The following is a 21,915-nucleotide window of genomic DNA, read 5'->3' as shown; positions in this document are numbered from 1 at the left end:
TTAGATCCCATCAAATTTCCCTTATGGGAAACTAGATAGATTCCATTTTCTTTCCACAACTTTTTAATATTTTACTTTTTCAACGTAAATATATGCATAAATAGGAATAGAGATCTATAAAATATAAAATAGAAATCTAAAAAAAAAGGAAATTTTAGATAAACGCAGGGCAGAGAATCTGTCTGAGTTTCTCAGAATCGCACTTTTGAAACATTATATCTTTAATCCGAATCTTCATAGGTTTCCTAATCAGAATTTATCATTTTTCGGAATAGATTCTAATTTCAATTGGAAAATCTCGATTCAAAAAATTGGATCTCAAAATACTTCTTATGCGGGTAGTTTTATTCCTCAATTATTAAACAGAAGTTGATAAACTATCCGATAAAAAATACATGAGATTTCAACCAGAGAATATATTTACGTATAATTATGCTCACACCTTCAATTTATACGATAGCTAAACTCGAAAAAAATTATCCACGCGGTTACGAGTCAAGAAAACGCATCGGCGATCAGACTCCCGATAGCGTGAAATTTATGTAATGTTCGTGGAACAATAAAAATTCGCTTATGTAACGCTTATCGACGAGCTATTTGCTGACGGACTCGCGACAAAATGGGTACGATAGAAAAAATAATTGAACAGAATGTTAATATTAGCATGAAAGGTGGACATGACATAATAGCATTAACTAGTAGGTCCGCATGTTTACTTGTTGCGCAGCCGGCCGGCTCGCGGATCTTTGAATGAAGAAGGCGGATATCTCGGCTCGCATAACGTATGAACTTTCCCACCGTGTTCTCGGTGATTTCTCCGGAGCCGGCGAAATTACGCCGGCTGCTGCATTCTCGAGTGCTTGCACGCGCGCGCGACATTCGTGCGCTCGAGTGAACGTCTTTAAGAGTCTCGACATTAATTCCGGGGTTAACGCGTGTCATCCTGGAAGCCGGTGCCAAGGCCGTTGGACTATTGACAAATTTACTTCTTGAGTGACGACGTGATCGATTCTTCGCGCCACGTAACCGCCACCTCCGCGTGCAGGGTATTTCTAAAATTGCGGCAACTTGAGATCCGATTGCCACGTCGCGACGTTACGCGCTCTCGACGTCGTCGAATGCGGTGCGTTTCTTTTTATTTTGCGCATTGACGTCGAACGCGATATCATTATGTTATGTAAATGCAACGCAGAATCGATATATACGTCTTTATTAAGCGCTGCTATCAATCAGAACTGGGCACAATATAATTCCACTAATGATTACCGAGTAATCAAATTTGTGATTGATGACTAAGATTATTGAATAATCGTGATGGATGAATGGCGCGAGTAAGCACGGCGAAATGATTATCGGCCGTGATTTGACTTATCACTACGGTTATTAGAGAAGATCACGTTCTTAATTACGATTCATTCAATGCGAAATAGCGAAATGTTAAAAAAGAACTGAAAAACTTGTGAAATTTGTGTTTATTAATTAATCAAAAATTGTAACAATAGTAAATAACTGGCATGAACAATCATTGTCAATTAGCGGGATACATAGAAAGAACTGAAAACCTCATGAAATTAATGTTTATTAATTAATTGGAAATTATAATAATAATCAATAATTGACATGGAAACTAACACTAGTCTGCGAAAACTTGCGGATGTAATGAGATTAGATCATTTTTATTAATTTTTCTGAACACGAATCCATTTTCCAAATTTGGTTATCACCTCACAATTTGAAGAAAAATGACATCAAAGAAGGTAAAAGCGACGATTCGAGGGTTTCCATTGTGTTGTAGCAGCAAATTGTTTTTCTAAATATCGTTAACGCTACGGTGAAAGTATATACTTTCAGCTTTAAAATGCATTTTGTTCCGATTATATTTATAAATATAAATACAATTGTAATTATATTAATAAAACTCACCTAATCTCGTTACATTCGCAAAAAAAAACATCGATTTTCGCAGGCTATTGTAATTGTCAATTAGTGGAATGTTAAGAAATAACTGAAAAAATTACGGAATTTATATTTATTAATTAATTAGAAATTATAGCAATAACCAATTGACGTAGAAAATAATTATCAATTAATGGAGTGTTAAGAAAGAAATGAAGAATTCACGGAGTTAAAATTTACTAATTAATTAGAAATTGCAACAATGAACAATAACTGATGTGGAAAATAATTATTAATCGGCAGAATGTTAAAGAACTGGAGAATTCGTGAAATTCATGTTTTTAAATTAATTAAAATTTGCAATAATGATCGTTAACTAACATGGAAAATAATTACTAATTAATTGTTAAAATAATCATAAAAGTAAGCAATTTCCGCTTAATCAGGCTGTCATCAACTTTTTGATCTCTACAAAGCGATACTTCCGAAATAATTTTCCTAGACTTTAGTTCCACTTTGTATTAGGTTGGTGCGTATGAAATGTCGCATTCTCTTTACATGCGGACGTTTTCCTCCCTGTTTTCGTTATACTTTTGTATTTGGCATAACCTCATTCATACTCGTATTGTCCATTGCCAGAGACTCATTTCAACAAAATAGGTTTTCTCGAAGGTCTTCCCTTTTTTATTTCTTTTGAGTTTATTACCGATATGAATTCTGCCGACATTCGCGTCATTTTCTTATATGAGTACAAACTTGGTAATAGTGCTGCAAAAGCTGCACGCAACATAAACCAAGCGTTTGGGGAGAATACGGTTAACAATCGGAAAGTGCAGCGTTGGTTCGAAAAATTTCGGACTGGCGATTTTTCACTGCAAAATGAGCCGCGCGGAAGACCCAAAACGTCTGTGAATAATGATGACCTGAAGGCTCTAGTGGAAGCGGATCCAGCCGTATCCACGAGGGAACTTGCTATCAGGATGAAAGTTGACCATACAACGATATTGAGACACCAAATTGTACTCCCATCGCTTGTGAATCGGCATGGCCCGCTACTGCTCCATGACAACGCTCGGCCGCACACATCGCACAAAACAATTGCGAAACTGAACGAACTGGAATATGAAGTTTTGCAGCATCCACCATATTCACCGGATCTCTCGCCGACCGATTTTCATTTTTTCAAGCATTTAGAGCTGTTTTTAAGAGGCAAACACCATGAAAATGAAGACAGTCTAAAAAACTCGATATCAGAGTTTATTAATTCTAAAGACCAAAATTTTTTTAAGACAGGCATCTACGCTTTAAAATCTCGTTGGGAGAAGTGTATTGAAGCGAATGGAGCATACTTTGATTGAATAAACAGCTTTTGAAGAAAGATATACAGTTTTATACAATCACTTAAGAATCCGACATTTCATATGCACCAACCTAATAATATCTCAACACATTCGCGTCGAAAGAATAAAAGGAAAAGATTCGAAATGGACGTTAACGTGGTCTCTCATTTCGCAGACGAGACCGACGTGCGTATTTCCGACAATATCGCTCTTTAACGCGTCGGTGCACGTAACGACACCTTAATAAGAACAACCGGCAACGCTAATTTCACTCGGCCGGCACCCCACGTCCCGCGCGTACCAACGGCGGTGCCGAGCTTCGCACTTCGTCGTCGTCATCGTCGTCGTCGTCAGCTGTGCGAAGGTCAGGGTCGCGCGCCAGCCGGGAGGGTGCAATCGATGCACCGCTGCCGGCGCCGCTCCGCGCGCAGCCCTCGCCGGATGCAGTTACCATGGAGACCATCTTCTGACCCCCATTGCTAGAGACCGAGCTCGTCCGCGTACACAGAGGGAGGAAGGAGGGAAGAGAAACCGGGGATCGGGTATCAATCCCTCGTTGGACGTGCGAGAGCGGAGAAGCGCAGGCGGTGTGAGAGAGAAAGAACGAGCGAGCGCGTCGCACCTAATGCGATTCTTCGTCTTCTGCCGGTTCTTCTTCTTTGTCGTCGTCTTCGTCTCACTAAACGCGCGACGTTCCTTGTGGCGCGCGGAATTTCCGCGTTCCTCTACCGCGTCGGCATCGCGAGATATTCCATGGGACAAAAGACGCGCGAGATGAATATCCGCGGTGTGAAAAATGCGCGCGACCGATCGGTGCTCCGTGAGTGAAGAAGAAATTACGCGGCTCGAGCGGTTTACGTTGGAAGAACTTCTGTGTTGACGAAATTACTGTTAATCGGTGGACAAATAGTGGCGAAGATAAGTAGCTAAACGTGGGGTTACGATTAAAGCGCTTATTACAATTACACGTAACACCTGAAACCGCCGCGTGGTGGACGTGAGATAATAAAGATAATAAAAGATAAGCTTAGAACTATCAATGGTAACCCAGATAGATATTAATTACATCGTTCTTTGACCGTACAATGATAACGAGTGATAATTACACCGCTTTATAAAGTGACACGCAAAAATATAACTCTCTCTAATCGCTAGCGGCTAGCGTTCTTTCGACATAATTTGCTGCACTAACGTAATTACGTAGTCGGCCTGTCGTAATTCTCGTCCCCATCGTGGGGGATAAATCACGATACGCTGAGCAGAAGGAGAGAAAGAGAAGGAACGAGCGAACATCCGCGTCTCGCACATGGAATTAAGTTGCGCAAGGTCGGCCGCGAGTCGACGACGAAAGTAAGGTCAGCTGATAGAAATCAATATTCCCCGAATCGTGTGCATCGACGTCACGCGAAAACCACACCTTCGCGCTTGATCCTCGACCCGCGCGAATTAAAGCGACGTGTTTATTAGCGCGAAGAACACAACTGAACGTCATCCCCGTCGCGCTCGTATCGATTCCCGAAAGCACGCGAGATTTCGCGCGAGCGAGGAGAGATGGACGGCTGGAAGAGCTGGAAGAGATCGGAGAGCTCGCTCCTATCGGCGTGGTATCGGCGCATGAGAGAGTCCTACGTTGCACTCTGGTTCTTCGGGGTGTTTCAGAGCGGCAGGATGTCGACGAGCACCGCCTCCGGCGGCGGAGGCGGCGGCGGAGGCGTCGGCGGAGCCCTCAGCCTGATGGGTTGCGTGAGGGAGGCCTCACCGCCACCTCAGAATCATCATTCACACCATCACCATCATCATCATCAGCAGCAACAGCATCGCGCCTTCGGCCTTGGCGAATTCTCGACCCAGCACAGCGTCGACCCTCTGCCCAAAGGTCAGTGCCTGATGCTTCCTTAGCCTTTGACTTTTAGCTTGCACTTGAGACGACGTCTCGTTGCAAGACGCGTAGCAGCGCATTATGGAGAGTACGGCGGCGATCCTTTCGTTTATAATGGATGGCCCGTAGTTTCCGCGATAGTACGGTTAGAATAGTCGTCTCTATTTGTTGCTCTTGTCTTTTACGATTGAACACGATACTTGGAAATTTGCAAGATTTTCCGCAAATCTTCGGTAACCATCAATGAGAAAAACCGTTTCGGGTCGAGACATTTTATTTCACAGAAATCTAATTCGGAATCTCTACGGAGAAAAAATACTCTTACATCAATAAGATTGGTCAACAGTTGGAGTAAATCTTCTCGATTCAATAGCGATATAATTGGAACTAATGCATACATAATAAATCATACATTGTTTTAGTAACTCGAATGTCAGTTTTAATAATATTGCTATTGAATCGAAATTTAATCCAATTACGGTACTGTTGATAAATTTATAAAATAGTAGTTTTTCCGTATGATATTTCGTTTTCATTTTTACAATTAGAGAAAAACGATGAAATCATAATTTATAGTTAAAATATTTGGAAATAAGAGAAACGAGGATCATATGAGTGCGGTTTCTGACCATCAATGCGGTTGGGCGCTGTTAGCTCATTATCGTAGATACTAATATCAGAAATTTTAAAATATCAATGATGACAGAGAGATTCTGACGGCTATATATAGTTTCTTTTGTCATTTGACGCTCTTAATTAAGCCGATCAGATTCTCCTGAGCGTTACTAGTTTCCGTCGGTTTCTGGAAATAGTTGAAACATGATGCTTGCGGCGATGGTCTAGACGCGACCCTTGGAAAAGCCACATTTCCTTCGTCGAGAATCGGATTCTCGCGTCACGCTCGTTCGGGATCGAGACATCACAGTGTGCTCAAGGAGAGCATTAAAGCGAATTGCGGGTAAACCAGGCATATGATGAGACGGAAATTTGCCGAACGCAGCAGGAAACAGCTGATTTTCTATGCAAATTTGCGATGATATAATCACGTAGTTGCATCTTCATGTATATGTACAATTTTGCAATTTTATCGCGCGTCTTATACGTATATATTAATATATATATATATCGATATATCGAGAATATATATCTATCGAAAATATCTACATCTGTTTATATATAAATATCTAACATAAATATCTAATATCTATCTATTAAAAAATAAAAAAATTTTATTGACGATTAGATAAAGATAATAAAGTTTACATTCGCAGAAGGTGTTTGGAGCGTTGGTATATTAGTGTAATTTTTCTTAGAAAAACATTTTTCTTTCCTCTAGTCTCATATTCCGAAAATATTCAAGACGGTAATAGTTATTACTTCATTTCGTATTAATATTAATCCTTTATTATTTATTTTCATATCTCTGTGATCCGATCTGTACATATAATGAGCTGAATACTTATCCTTCAATGCAGTATTGTACCTTGTAACATATGTTTGATATTTTCAATGCTTTCTACGAAGATCTTCGCAGATAGATACAAACTTGTAGCATACGCATTAAAGATGTTAATGCGTATTGTATATTTGGTAGAAGATTGACGCATAGAGAGGTCTCATTTCTTTCTTACTTTTCCCTTCGTACTAGTTAAAACTGAAAAATCGATCTACTTCCCGGAAAAATGTATAATTAATTTCAATTCGAGTATCTCTCGACCGTATGTTCAAGTTAACACGCACGCATTACGATATTGTTCGTAACCCGTAATACTCCGCGAATACGTCCTCTGCATCTCGAGCAAGGATGGTAAATCGAGGACGTCGTTAGCGGTAGTACGAAGCACGGACGCTTAATTAAGAGCGGACAAAGATTAAAAGACTACGGCAACCGTGATTATGACAGACGGTAAGCTATGATTTCTTTCCTGTTTATTTTTTTGCTATGTGCCGTAACTATTGTTCGGTAGAACGTAACCACATTATATGTCATTAGGGATAAGTTTCCGGGTCGGAACAACCTTTTTTTCTCTCCCTCCCTCCTCTTTCTCTCTCTCTCTCTCTCTCTCTCTTTCTCTTCTCTCATTCGATTAATGCTGGATAAATTGCAAAGGGACCAGACAAACTCGCGAGTTAATTCGTTAATGAAAGATACGATTAGCGGGGAAACTTCGTCGCTCCGTGAATTCTCAATCGGCTGATGTTTGTCGGGATCCTCGTTGTTTCGGTCTGAATTCTCGTCGTTGAGACGCACTCTCCAGGTGAGTATAAATGCCAACTTTTCTCATCGCGCGAACTTAATTCGCCGTGCTCGCGTTGAATCCCGAATTAACTTCCAGCCACGGAAAGTCTGCCAGAGATGTATTTTTAACACATTGTTGACCGGTCACGAGTTAACTCGTGTCTTTCTGCTCAAACGCTGCTGACCGGCCACGAATAAACTCGTGATCGATGCGCTTTTGTTTCGCATCGATCACGAGTTGGGTCAGTAGGTTTTCGGAGATCATACAGTGTAATTGTTGTTCAGCATACCACAAGCTGTGTCTTTCGCTAATAAAACCCGTTAAGTTGTGTCCTCTTTGAAATAAAAAAAAAATTTTAATAAATTCCAAGTAAAATTGCCGGTCAACAATGTGTCAAAAAAGTACTAGGAACTTTGATTTAAAATTGATTTTTAAATAAAAATGTTATGATAATTATTAAAAAACAATTTTTTTAATAATACCTGAAATGTACCCTATTTTACAATTTTTAAAAAATTCGTAAAAATTTATTTTCAAGTAAAAAAAGTTATGATAATGATTAAAAAAACCTAATTTTTTTCAATAATACCTAAAATGCGTCCTATTTTACAATTTCTGAAAGTTTGACAAACATTGCTTCATCAATAAAAATGTTATGACGATTTTAGTAACGTTTGCCCAAAAACGTGCGGTCCCAAGCGTATGTCTTACAGATTTCTTAGCGGTCCGCAATGTGTTAATCGCGGGCCAAATTCAATTTCCAAATTCAACTTCTGCGACTTAATCGCGCCTCGTAAGATTATTTCGTCCGTCAACAACGCGACAGATGTAAATTTTTGCGATATGCGTTTGTGCGCATCAAATAATTCTTCTCCCGAGGACGTGTATGATATTTTCACGCGCTTTCTGTGACGAACGACGACGGAATATCCGGAGAGACGTCGATATAAACAGATGTTCCCGTTACATGCGATAGACAGCCGTGAGCGAGCCGACTCGGGCGTAGCATTATTTTTCGCGCTCCACCGGTGCCGAGAGCCGTCGGTGCGTGAAAAGTGCGCTCACAGAAAGAGAGAGAGTGTCAAGTACATAGTAAAGATCACTCCCGATCAAGCGTTCATTCTTTTCCCCTTGTCGTTACGAAGCGTACTCGAGCGCGTTTGATCGCGGGACGTCGGTCGGTCGGCCGGCCGCGTCGTGGTAGATCGACTTTAAACGCAGCATCGCGCTCTCGTGCACAGTAACAAAATTGCGAGCGGGTCACCTTTAAGCGCACCTGTCATCGCACACCGTTGAAATTGAATACGCGTTTGTTTAAAATAGTTCGCGACGCGATCTAACAATATCGTTTTCGCATTTCGCGCGACATGTGACTCCGAATTCGTCGTTACCGGAATTTCCATGACACTTATATCAACACTTAATATCAATTTCAATTAGAAACGTCTAAGTATAATGTAAGAAAAAATACAAATGTTTTATAAGCAAGTTTCGTTGTATATTAAAAAAAAATGCAGATTGGTACAAGTTTAAATTATCTCTTATCGTCAATTTTCTGGGAGAGTAAGCAGAATTTCTATATAACTATCTTGGCGATTTTCGCCGCGGTTTATTTTTCCTATTTATCTTTTTTTGATTGTTTTGTATATTTTCTTTCTATTTGCTCACATATTATATATTTATTATTTCGCTTTTTATTATATATCTTTTTTTTACCCAAAAAGGGATCATGGTTTACAATTTTAACATTTATCACACTTATTCCTCCACACTCTAATATTATAAATTTTTCTGTACATTCTTTATATAACATATCGGTAAACCTTTAATTCTTGCACTTTTATATTGCCTTTTGTTTAATAAGATTTTTTGTCTATATTTTAATTATACAATCTTTCATTTCTATATATTTTCCTCTTACTACTATTTACTCATATTCCTACTTATTATACATACTAATATATTCATTCTTTATTCTTAACCCATTATAAATTATATCGCCTCATCCTATTTATTTTATATCTATAGCTTTACATATATCCTTTACTTATCTTTATCATGTTTTTATTATTTTTTGTATTATCTCTTCGTAACACTAATATTTGTATTAATATTTACAATCCACCTCACAGCTATAATCACAGTCTTTTATTTTTTATCTCTATATTATATTGTTATTCCTTATATTTTTTTATCATTATCTAATCCTCTTTTCTCTTTTTTTTTCCTTTTTTTTTTTATAATTTCCTTGCATCTAATTCATCATTCCTAATCTTTCCTAATCTTTCTTCTTTGTTACTACCTAACTTATTAAACCATTTTTTTGCCTCCTTACATTCCCCTGCATAATGTTTTATGCCATCTTGGCCTTCCTTGCATACTTTATTCCTATCTCCTGTGTTCAATATTTATTTTTCTTTTCCATATTTCCACATCTCACTCTTATTAACGCTCTTACCCCACCCCTATTTATTTGCTTGTATTTATTTGTTCTCGTTTCATTCTTTTACTTTAACCCGTTTGCCCGTTCGTCACGTTTCCGCTGTGTAATGTCTATTTACACGACACAACCGCATTTGATCTCGTTCCTGACCTGCTATCTTCTCGAGAATGCGAGGAATGCGTCTACCTGCTGAAAATGCTAAATCTGTAAGAACCCCTGCACTTCCTCGGGCGTTAACTTCCAAGACATCACGCGCAGCTGTCGAGAGAATCGACAGATGTGTCACGTGGAGTGATCAATTTCGGCTACTCGCAAGGGAGGAAAATAGGGGCGCGGGTGAGAAAATAGAGTTAGGGGACTTCCGTTAGGAGAATGTACCGGCAACGCTAAAAGACGCATACCTTATAAGGAGAGGCTTCCCGTGCGCGATACACATCAGCTGATATAGAATTATCGAGGACAGAGTCTTTCTAATCTTATCGTCGCGGCCGTACCTACGTGTTATCGAATACGTGAAGTCAGTCAGGTGTGTGCAGTGTAAACGGAATATGCGCGCGATTTCTCCGCGAAAATCTGGAGGATGTCTTCTTTCTACTTGTTCGATGAACATGAACATGATTTCCTCGGTAAACATTCCTTCCAGTCGTCACACCGTACCTTGCAAGGATTGCGCGAGTTTCAGTATCAATAATAAAATATAAACGTAGATTATAACGTTATTAAATGTTGTTTTTATTAGTCTTGTCATATTAAAAATTTATCTTTATCTATTCAAATTGTTATCGTTATTGTAGAGTTGTATATCGAACTTACGTTATTTTTATTTGCGAATATTTGCATGAATTAATTGGAATCGGGAAATCTGATTAACTGTCCACCGACGGTGTCTGCTTGCAGAACCAAAGAAACGTCGTTTTCATCCCCTACGTGGGCTCAGGAAGATCTTTCGGCGAAAGAGCCGCGGCGCCGCTGATGTGCGTCTCGTTTCCAATTCCGGCGATCGAGATGCGGAATTGGCGCGTCTCCCGCGGGAGGACATCACGGTGCGACATCCCGCAGGTCGCCCCGAAGAGGCTCGCAGTAGGAGCGCCAGCGAGCTCCTCACCGATTCCTGTGACAGGGAAAGGTAAGGAAATATCATTTTCACGTATTAGTTATAAGCAATCGCGGAAATAATTATTTAAGAAAATATTCGAATATCTCGACTCGTGAACTGGATTTCGGCAATTGATATAGTAATTAAATTTATTAAATTTACTAAAAATAATTAATGTACGATCAATCCGAGTGTCTATTCTTATTCTCATTTGACGTTGCTTCCTCATGAGATAAGAATTATTTTTATTTAGGCACGCGAAAATTGTTTATATAGATTTCGGCAGATTAAACGCGCTATCGAGTTACTCTTATCGGAACGACGATACTCGCGGTAATGCGAAATTTGTGTTATTATCATTTCAGTGGACGGCACGTCCGTTCGTCGAGAAGACGCAGTTTCGCCGCGTCGTTCAAGACGCGCGGATCGTTCAAACAGTAAATATCACGAAATGTATCCATCCGTCGCGGTAGATCCCCGTCGTAACTTGAATCGCTTATATATTTTCGCAGAACTTCCGATCGTTGTCTCATCATAGTCAAAATCACCTCATCGTATAGCGCATGTGGACAATAACGCTAACTGCGTCGGCGAAGTATCAGCTATTGATAACAATTAGTCTAATTAATCCATAATACCTCTATTAGACGTTGAACAATTTCACAGGGAAACGAGAGAGCTGCAGACACGGTGTTTGTTCGCGATCTAACGGCAATTGGAAACTATCTAACGATAATTTGACATAATCTTATCGCGGATATATTCAGACTTAGTTGAAATGCTATACTGTTATCCCTATAATAGTGTTTATCATCGCCGCTACCGATGAAAGTCTCTTCTTCTTTAATCATCGTATTTTTTTTTTTTTTCGTGTATTCCTCTCCCTTTGTAATCTTCGCGTTTATATTATCCATCCTTTCGAATTTCACTGCTCAGCGCATTTGTCGCCGATAGCAGATAATGATGTTCTACACACACACACATCTCCACGCCTTAATCTTTGGTAAATAAGATCGTACAAGAAGAATGCGCAGTGTCTCAGCTTGTTATTCTTTGATATTTGTTCAAGCATTTGTTATCATTTCTTCTCTCGCGCGCTATGAGAATTTATTTTCTTTGAAATAATAATGTAGCTTCTTTTTTTGTTCCTACGGTACGAGAATTTTTCGCCGTGCAAATTGGATTGCAGGTTCGATGTTCGTTTCGTTATCAATTTACGATCCTTGGCCCCGTTTCACTCGTCCTCATCCTTTATTTTTGTCCTCGTGGAGCACAGCCTTTACGTCGCGGTGGCACGAAACTTTGTCCTCGCGTCTCGCGTGCGTCCGCGTGATTCACGGTGCGGCAGCGAGTATATAACGTCGTATCTCAATATTATTACAACGAGACGGAATAGTTTCTGCCCCTTAGAAGTTTCGTCATAGGAGATGACAGAGAAGGACCGTATAATTATCTATCATCGTTAACGCGCACATTATTTTTAAAGCCTAAATAAATCACTCGTCGTCTTAATTATGGATATATTAACAGAAAATAAATTCTATCTCTCGAATGTTTTTCTTACCATCTCGTGCGCTTTTCCTCTTTGTGGAAAATTATGAGCGACGGTTTTCCTTGACGAGACTCATTTTTATTGATTTTCTTTTTCACACACCGCTAAATTTCCTAAACATTTCCAAATATAGCATAAATTTTGATCAGAATATCCAAACTTATTTCAAAGAAGTGTAAATAAGTATAATATATTATGATACCAATTAGGAATCCCTTTCTTATCTCATAGTTATAGGAAAACTTCAGGAAAACGTTAGATAGAACAAATGGAATCTGCCTAGGTTTCCTATTTAGTATTGACTTTATTTAGTTAAATGGGATATATCTCAATTATAGATCCAATAAAATTTTCTATATAGAAAACCAGATAGGTTCCATTTTTCTCGTCCAACATTTTCCCACAGTTTTGTTTTTTTCAGATTTCTATTTTATGTGTCTATGTTGAACGAAATATCTGAAAAGATTTGAATATTCATGCGCGTTTTACAAATATATAAATAAATACTTAAAAAGCATAAATACTTAAACTAGCCATTTCAATCCTTGGCAACTTTTGAAAACTTTGTAATAAGAAATAAAATTATTTTTATAGATATTCCCAATCATAAGTAAACTTTAGGAAAATGTTGGCCAGAGCAAATGTGGAATTTGTTTGGATTTCTTACTTAGAATCATCGCACTTTTTAAACATAACTGTAATTCGAACTTTCGCATATTTCCCAATCAGAATCCATAATTTTGGGGGGAAATCGGAATAGATTCCAATCAGATCTCAGAAAATTTTCTGTGCGGTTATCTTTACATTTTTTACTTTCAAGTGACTTAATGTTAACGTCCACGCTATTTTTCCGTATTTTCAGCGTATTCCTCCGAAGAGGAGGCGGCACAGAAGATAATTTCGCGAAGTTACGAGGAGGCGCCGCCAAATTGTCGGTGTCGCACGACAGCGTTTTCCCGGGAGAAGTTCCTCACACTCGGCCTCTCTCCTCGCTGGCCAGCCTGGCAACGCTCGAGGTCAGTGCTCATTCTTTTATTCACGGCATTACAGAATACCGTAGAACCGTACCGGACTATTGTAAATTTCAAAATAATGACGACGTTCAAGGAAGCGTGAATGATTTCGATCGTCGGACATCGGACAGAAATCGCTCGTCGGCCGTCAAATTTGACGAAGTCCGAAGGTGTCTCGCAAAACATCCAGACAGAGATATCTCAGAGATGCGCGCGGCTAAAGCGAAGGAAATCATTTTTTGTTGCTTCAGGTATTTCGATAAATTCGTAAATTCCGGCGGAATTCAGTCGTACGAGTTTCACACGGTTATTGAAAGAAAGAGATCCAACGCGAATACCCAACCGTTGACAAACTAACTCACTGCTCGTTTTCTACGCCGTGCTTAAAATATTGATAGCACATTCGCGTAAAAGGACACGCGAAAGAGATAGCCGCGTGAGGTTTTCTTCTTACGGCGCCGATGAAACTTGCAGCAACATTATAATTATCCTTAAGAACTCGCTAATTGTGACGCAAGTACTGCGTGCACGTGCATACATAAACGGCGGTCGGCATCGCGCTCGTGTCCGGCGCGCTTCGCGGTGTTCACTCGTATCATTTACATATCCGTAAATTACACACGAATGCGGAGATTCGCGAGTCGTGCTCGCTACTGCGTGAAGCGTAAACGGCCGCGGAAGAAACCGCGGCAGCTCCTTCGCGTCGTTGTCCTCGTCGTCGTCACGCCGTGTCTCCTCTTCGCTCGCTCGTGCGCGCGCATTTGAGAGTGTAGAGAGAAAAAAAGCGAGAGAGAGAGAGAGAGAGAGAGCATTCTAAGCACGTGCGAATCGAGTTACACGATTAGTTACACGTGTTCACATCGGATCCGTGACTCGTCTTTTAATTTCTTCTAGAATCGTACAGGACAGCGATCTTCATGCGCGCACGCACGTGCATAATTTATAAATAGGAGAAAGGGGAGTAAGATGACGAAATGGATGAGATGATGATTTGCTAATTTTTCTAAACTAATAACAAATAACGAGTCGGTCCCCTATTCATTGGAGGTTTTTAACAATAATAATAATAATACATAATAATAATTTGTACACGGAAAAAATATTGTAGTAAAAATTACCACAAAATTTTGTAATGCTGGACCGTACCAGAATAATGGCTAAAATGATTATATGTGTTTTAATCTTTAGTGATGTACGAGATACATCACTAACGATTGCAACATACATCATAATTTCAGTCATAATTTCGATATAGTCTAGTATTACTAAATTTTTACTACAATATTTTCTCCATGTAATTTAACCTGTCAACGATAGTAGACATTATAAAAAGTGTATCTTGTATACACAAAGCCATATGTAATTTTGTGATATTTCTTTATAAAGAACTATACGACTTATAAAGAACTATACGACTATAGTAAATATTTTTNTGATTATTTGTATATTCGTATATTATTCGTATATCTTGCTTTAAATTATATATATGTATATATATAATATTTATATAATATTTATATTTATATTATATTTTTATTATATATATTTATATATTTTGCTTTAAAAATTATATGATTTTAAATAACTGTTTTTTTTTTATTTTTGTTCTTATTTAATTTAATTTTCTTTTCTTTAAGTTATATTATTATACAAATCAATTTTTATTCATAATTAATATTTTTATTTTATTTTATTTGTATTTTATATGTATTGTGCAGACATAATAATAAAATAATATGAGAAGTTTGTGAAAATTATTTTTTATCTGTATAAAAAAATCTATTTTTTAATCTTTGTCATCTTATCCACATATGGGGGCAAAAGTCGATGATATTGACCCATTTCCAAAAAATTTAAATTAAACAATAGTCCAATTTATTTATAAATTTTTCATTTTATGCAGATGATGGGCAAGGCTTTGGTTACTGAGAAAAAAAATTGATTGCTATTTTTACGTCATTACGAGAATGAGGAAAAGTCGGCAAATAACAGAATCATCTTTACTACTCTTCCTCCCCCCTTTCTCCTGCACACGCCGGATTCGAGTGCGGGGCACTGTTATCGCGAATTGCGCAAAAGTGACGTGATGAACTTTATGCGCAGTAGCGCTTAATTGACGAACAAACGGTGGATCTAATTAACTGGCTGACACGTGTCGCTTTGCGTTTCTTCGAGCCCGGCTTACTTTTTCTCTCGTCGCGCGCACACCGTTACTTTCCTTGGTTATTCTTCCTCTCGCACACATACCTGCGGAGATGGTATCTCCTGCCGTTTCTCTCTTTTTTTTTTTATTGTTCGGTTTCCGTCGGTTTACGACGTATATATCGCTTACGACGGCCCGAACAACAGTTATCCTCTTGTAATACTGTTATAGCGTTGAATTTATCAGTATCCGGAATAGTATAGTAGCAGTAGAGAACGCGAATGACACTTTGTGTGCGTCTTATCTTGCTGCGGATTTACCTGTATATGTAGCGTACTTGACCGAATGTCGAGTTCGTTTCCGCAGAACGTAGTTTTGCAGGACGGATTTTACTTCGTACTTGAAAAATCCGCACGCGCCGATCGGCGAATATTGATTTCACGCATCGTTCGCAAGTTCGTAAGATGAACGATCCCGCGCTCGCGCTCCTCCGGCCGCAATTATCGCGATCAGTCGATAATTATCGTGGTGATCCGTATATCAGAATCCTCCGCGGAATGTGGAACGATCCTTTCCATCCTTTCTATTTGCGAGAGAAAAATCAGGAGCACGTTCCGTTCTGATACTCGAGGAAAGTCACGAATAGTTTTCACGTTCGTGGAAAACCGCCCGGCCGACGACTTGCGCGCGGAGAGCCTCGTCTCTCGCTAATTATCGCTGTCACTGTGCGTTCTCTTCGTGTTTTGCAGCGACGGCAGGCCCGGAAGAGCAACGAGATCATCGAGCACAAGGAGTACAATCATCACGTTGCACAAAGGCACCGGATATCCCTGCGGGTAATTCGCGGAAGCTTTCAACATAACTCGTAAAAGCTCATAAACGCGCGCCAGCGTGAAGTCGACGATCGACGCCCACCCGAACGATAAACGGTTTCGCGCGAAAAAAAAATGCGTAACACAGCTTTTTTATCGCCGTGTTATTTTTCCGTTGGAAATACATTTTTCGCTCTTCACGCTTAACGTGCACGACAGCCCAATATAGATGGCGCGTATCGGGACACGGTCTATTCTGAATTGCCGGAATACGATATTTCTGCTCTTTAATTTTTACGTTTTTTTCGAGCACAGCTATCGGGGGAAAAATAATCCATAAAAACTTCGCGCTTCGGGTTACGGTTCTGCGTCGGATAAAATTTCCGCGCACGACAGTCCGCGGTGCAGCTCCGCGTGTAATTATCGGCCGCTACTTGCGGTTTGTTCACAGGTACTCGAGCAAATAAAGACGGTCATAGAGAACCGGAACCAACTGGCCTCGGCGACCTCGCCGGACACAACGCCTAGTATAGCGTATGTGAGTATCTGTTCTGTGGATTTAATTCGTCGGATCTAAAGTAAAGACTGTTGGCTTTGTTGGAGAACTCTCGTTCGATTATTGTTCCTCGTGCGCGATTTTTCTTTTAAATTGTCAGTTCAAAATTTTCTTTGTTAAAAATTGTCTTTATCGCACGGTAAAAAGTTTTGTGTTAAATTTTACACATTTCACATGTCTCCAACGGAATCATCTTTACTACTCTTCCTCCCCCCTTTCTCCTGCACACGCCGGATTCGAGTGCGGGGCACTGTTCACATGAGTTTTTCTGTTAATTTAACACAAGAAAAATTTATTGAGAAGTAACAGAAATATTATGTGAAAAATTAGTACAAAATTAACATCCATAGTACAGTTTGATTAATGAGAGACCGCGTGTAAAGTTTTCACTTTTACGGCGAGCGCGAGACGATATTTCGAGAATAAAAAGGAGTCTCCGCGTGTGACGCGTGAAAGAAAGTCGGCTGGCTGGTCTTAATAAAGACCGCAGAAAGCAAGAGGCTCTAAGCAGTGATAGCTCCTGCGGATAATTACCGCGCGCGCGCGTTTCACCCATTTTTTTCCCCCTAATATGTGGCACTCGGAGTGAGTGACGTCACGTTTCGCTTTTGCGTTTCAGGCTGCCGGCGAGCGGTATCAGCAGGAAACCACCGAGGTGAGATAGTGCGACGGCCGGTACTTTTTATTCCGTCTGTGTCGGCGCGCGGTCGTCGAGCGCGTTTCGAGCCGCTGGTAGTAACGTTCGCGCGTTGCAGTAATGCACTCGACCGATCTCGATCTTGCTTTTCGAGTGGTGATTTAACGCACCCCGCTCCTTCGACCCTCTTACGGGATATATCGGCATTGCGAATCCGTGTCGCGTCGTGCCGCCCCTTCTTATCTCGATATCTCGTCTTCTTTCGCCTTCCTCGGAGGATGACGCAAGGATAGATTTTTACCGAGAGAGTGTGTCAGGCGAGCGCGATAATAATCCGCCGAGGTTTCTCGAAAATGAGCAACAATGCGGCCCGCCCGAAACCTGTGCGCAAGATGCTCAATAAGGTCCTACTCGTGTCCTCGATAGTGTCCTCCTTGAGGACGAGAATAGGGGTAAGAAGATGATAACGAAGACGATAAGGAGGAGGCCTCCTCGTTGTCTCGCTTTCTTCGCGCCGGGCGGTCAAAAATCGCAGCCTTGCCGCGGTGACAGCCTGTCATCGACTTTCATTCCTTACGTCACTCTCGCGTTTAGCCTCTCGCGTGGTAAAAGTAAATTTAGCCGCTCGTAACCCGCGACCGATTGATCCCGTGTGAAAATTCGTTCACGTTCCAACGAGATGATCGTGTGTTCACGATTACTCTCGCTCGCTCGCTCGTTTATTACGCCCGTTGCGTTCTCCGACACATGTCGGTAAATTGATTCGATGGACAGCGAATGATTAATAGTGAGGGACGGGAATATAATCAAATAATTAACGTTGTCAGTCCCGGAACGTTAATCAGGCTGGGTTTTCTGTTCTTCCAGAACCGCTTCAGCGTCTTCGAGAAGCACGAGAGGAGCGTCGACGACGGCCACCAGCAGGGAAAGGTGAGTGCAGCCGATCTTTAAGCCGAGGGTAAATCCTCTACCGGTTTCGCCATTCGTCTCGCCGCGCCCGAAAGGGAAAAACACGTCTCCGGATATCTTTGCTTAATGGAGACCCGTCGTAAATCAAGCCGGCGAATTTCTGCCGGCAACAGGTGGCGAATGGCAGCCGATAAAGACCCGTTAATCTCGTGTATCTTCCTCCATTATTGGGTAACTCGCACGCTGCACTTGTTACCAACGTTGTGCCAACGAATCGTCCGGGGAACGTGGGGAACTGGTTTTTTCGTCGTTGATTACGATAGGATTTACGTCGCGAGTCGCATTGTCACCTTCCGCATGCGGGTGATACACCGCTGTCCTTCTAACGGGAACACCTCTTTAAGGTAGTCGTTCGACGAAGCTGTCACGTCCCACGCGCGTGCCCATTCTTCTCTTTCTCCGGGACGCTTTATGTTATTGCTCTTAAGTCCGAATATTTGCCTTGACTTCGAAGATCGGCGAACAGTGGGACATTGTGACGTGTCCTCGCGACGAACAAAGTCGCTGATCGCCGTGGCGATGGAAAAAGAGCGCTTACGGAAAAGTTTTTGTAGCGGGCATTCACCGGTGCACTGATATTTCGTTCATTATCTATCGTCGCAAACGATAAAGCCGAAGGCTGAGCTCATTATTATCATTGTATTGTGTTTGAGGCTCCGTTTAATTTTAGGTATATTTTATCGTTATTATTATCATCCACGCTATATATAAGAGAGATGAGAGACAATTGAGACAATTTTTGGGACATTTTGTCTTCTAGAACTGTTTTTTCGGATTTCGTAACATAAAAAATTGAGGCTGATTTGTTACTTTACTGTGGAGGTTAATATAAAGTTTGAATTATCTTAATAATTAAGAACGTAATTAAGTAATTTGTAAAGTCGATTATTTGTCCCAACTTTTTCCGTATCAAAGAGAAATGAAATAGATGAAATGGAGAATTGAGACAAAATATAATAGAAGTAACTATACTTTAATTATTAATACATTTATTGTTTTTAATTTTTAATTACAATATTTATTAAAGTCATATATATATATATATATATATATATATATATATATATATATATATATATATATATATATATATATATATATATATATATATATATATATATATATATATATATATATATATATATATATATATATATATATATATATATATATATATANCTTGAAAAAAGTTTTAAATATAAAATGGAACAATTGGTTTTTTAAACAATAATAAAATTAAATTTAAATATTAAATTTAAATGTAATAAAATTAAATAAAATAATTAAAAACAAATTATAGAAAGGACAATTTTTTCTTCATTTGCTTATTATTCTTAGTAGCATGAGTTTTTAGTTTGGAAATAATTTAATTAAAGCGATAAATAAGTAATAAATAAAAATTATTAATTAAACCTGTTTTAAAAAAGGCAATGAAAGTAAAATTGTGTAGAAAAATTATAATAATATTAAAACTGTTGTAGTATATCAAAAATTTATTAAAATGTAAGAAAACATATCAAGAGAGAGTTGGGACGTCCTAACTCTTCTTCAATGAAATATTCCAACTCTTCCTGATTGACTTTTTTACATTAAAATAGTTGTCAAAACTATTAGGTTAAACATTGAAGTTAGACTACAAAAAACTTATGTAAAGTTTAATATATTAGTATGTGTTGAATAAGATTCTTATAAATGTAACCGTCAAAAGAGATATCATAAATATTATAATGAGAACATAATCATTTTCGATAGTCAGGAATGTAGCTTCTCTCACTTTGATGTAATATTATATTTTTTACAACTTCGTAAACTAAATTTTCATATCTGTCACATAGAGGCACATCAGCTGTGTTTTAATCAAAAGTATACTACCAACTATTAGGAAGAAAATAATTCTGTTCCAACATTCCTCATCTTTCTTACTCTTGATATATAGCGGCTTGTGACTGCCCTCTCCCCTCCCTCGCATAATTTTCTACGAATAAAGCAAATAGGTAATTTTTACCAAATTTTCAGAACACCGAAAATTGAGTAGCATTTACCTTAGATAATAACGTTATACTCTTAAGCGAAATCTATCTTTACTCGTCAACCAGAATCAGAAAGTTATGGCGCTCTTTACCACTTGAAATGCTCAAAAATTAATCGAAAACATGCCAAGAAGGTGTCAAGTTATAATTGACAATGGAGACGACTGGACCCATTATTTAATTGTGCAATATCTTTTTGTATTTATTTTAATATAGCCCTAAAGTCTTTTTTTTTTAAGTTGTATATTCTCGATATGCTACCGTATACTTTCTTGTGGAACGGGCTGTAAATTATAAAATTAATACTTATTATTTAATTCAGATATTTATATCGGATAACTAAGAATAGTCGATAATGTCATTCTTCTTCAATTAACTTCGAGTCACCGCACGAACATTTACGCAAGGCTGAGGATTTTTGATATTACCTCATCGATGCGTTACGTAATGTAACGGATACTGGATACGGACTGAATACTAATTTGGATATTCAACTGTTTTATGTTGCTTATTTATATTCAACTTTCTTTGTACAGTCTATTATATATAATATTTACTTCAGAATGGCATAATTCTCAGAGAGAAATTATGCGTGATTGACGTTGTCAATGCTCAAAATTTTACTCTGCTATGCTCTTTTCATACGTTTCTTGTTTTTCAAGCAGCTACTTCGATCACGTGATTTATCTTGACATTAAAAATGAGCGTCGAGCGTCAACATAAAAAGGCACCCTTAGATTTAAGTGAAGATTTAACGTTAGATATCGTAAGGATATCGGTGATATTATTCGCATTCTTGCTCATTGGTCACAATTTTTGTTGATCATTTGATACGAAAAAATACGAACGTTAAAGAAGACGAAGGTGCGGTCAAGAGATCGCAGAGAGGGGGGAGGGGGGGGGGGANGGGGGGGGGGGGGGGGGGGGACGTTTCGATAGCGAGCGTAGGAACAAGGCGAGGAACGGTGTAATGGCAGGGTGCGATACAAAGTTTACTGTTACTTGGCCCGTGGCCTGCTGCAGCGGCACGGATCAACACGCGGAGCGTTTCGACGCGCCTTCTGAGTTCCATCGGCTCGCTTTCATTATTGCGTGATAGACATACGGACAGACAGACAGGCAGAAGTAGATTTGTTGTATCCTGGAAAAGAGATGGAGCAGGTAGAAAGGCAGCGAGGCAATTTATACGGTCATCGGTACACAGAGTGTGTCGAGAGCGACTATAATTCACTTACTAGATTTTTTGAATTTTAGTTTGACTTTTGTTCCCTTATTAAGTCAACGTGTACGAGGCATGTCTCGTTATCGG

General features: G+C 39.3%; 1 protein-coding gene across 4 annotated transcripts in view; it reads left to right on the top strand.

The window, feature by feature from the left end:
- Positions 1-21,915, top strand: part of LOC106740802 (heat shock protein DDB_G0288861-like) — an 83,596-nt gene that overhangs the window by 31,834 nt on the left and 29,847 nt on the right. For 2 of the 4 annotated variants that reach the window (XM_014612188.1, XM_014612189.1), the window contains exons 3-10: positions 4,896-5,112; positions 10,696-10,924; positions 11,260-11,331; positions 13,309-13,462; positions 16,352-16,438; positions 16,866-16,952; positions 17,590-17,625; positions 18,475-18,537. In XM_014612188.1, the coding sequence (XP_014467674.1) occupies positions 4,905-5,112; positions 10,696-10,924; positions 11,260-11,331; positions 13,309-13,462; positions 16,352-16,438; positions 16,866-16,952; positions 17,590-17,625; positions 18,475-18,537 (936 nt within the window). In that variant the 5' untranslated portion in view covers positions 4,896-4,904. The remainder of the gene's footprint in view (positions 1-4,895; positions 5,113-10,695; positions 10,925-11,259; positions 11,332-13,308; positions 13,463-16,351; positions 16,439-16,865; positions 16,953-17,589; positions 17,626-18,474; positions 18,538-21,915) is intronic. The other 2 variants (XM_014612191.1, XM_014612190.1) reach the window with 2 other exon arrangements.

The sequence above is a fragment of the Dinoponera quadriceps genome, unplaced genomic scaffold (assembly GCF_001313825.1).
Source record: "Dinoponera quadriceps isolate SergipeBrazil2010 unplaced genomic scaffold, ASM131382v1 scaffold591, whole genome shotgun sequence".
NCBI lineage: Eukaryota > Metazoa > Arthropoda > Insecta > Hymenoptera > Formicidae > Dinoponera > Dinoponera quadriceps.
Note: the sequence above shows the minus strand (reverse complement) of the source record. Positions and strands in the feature narration are given on the sequence as shown.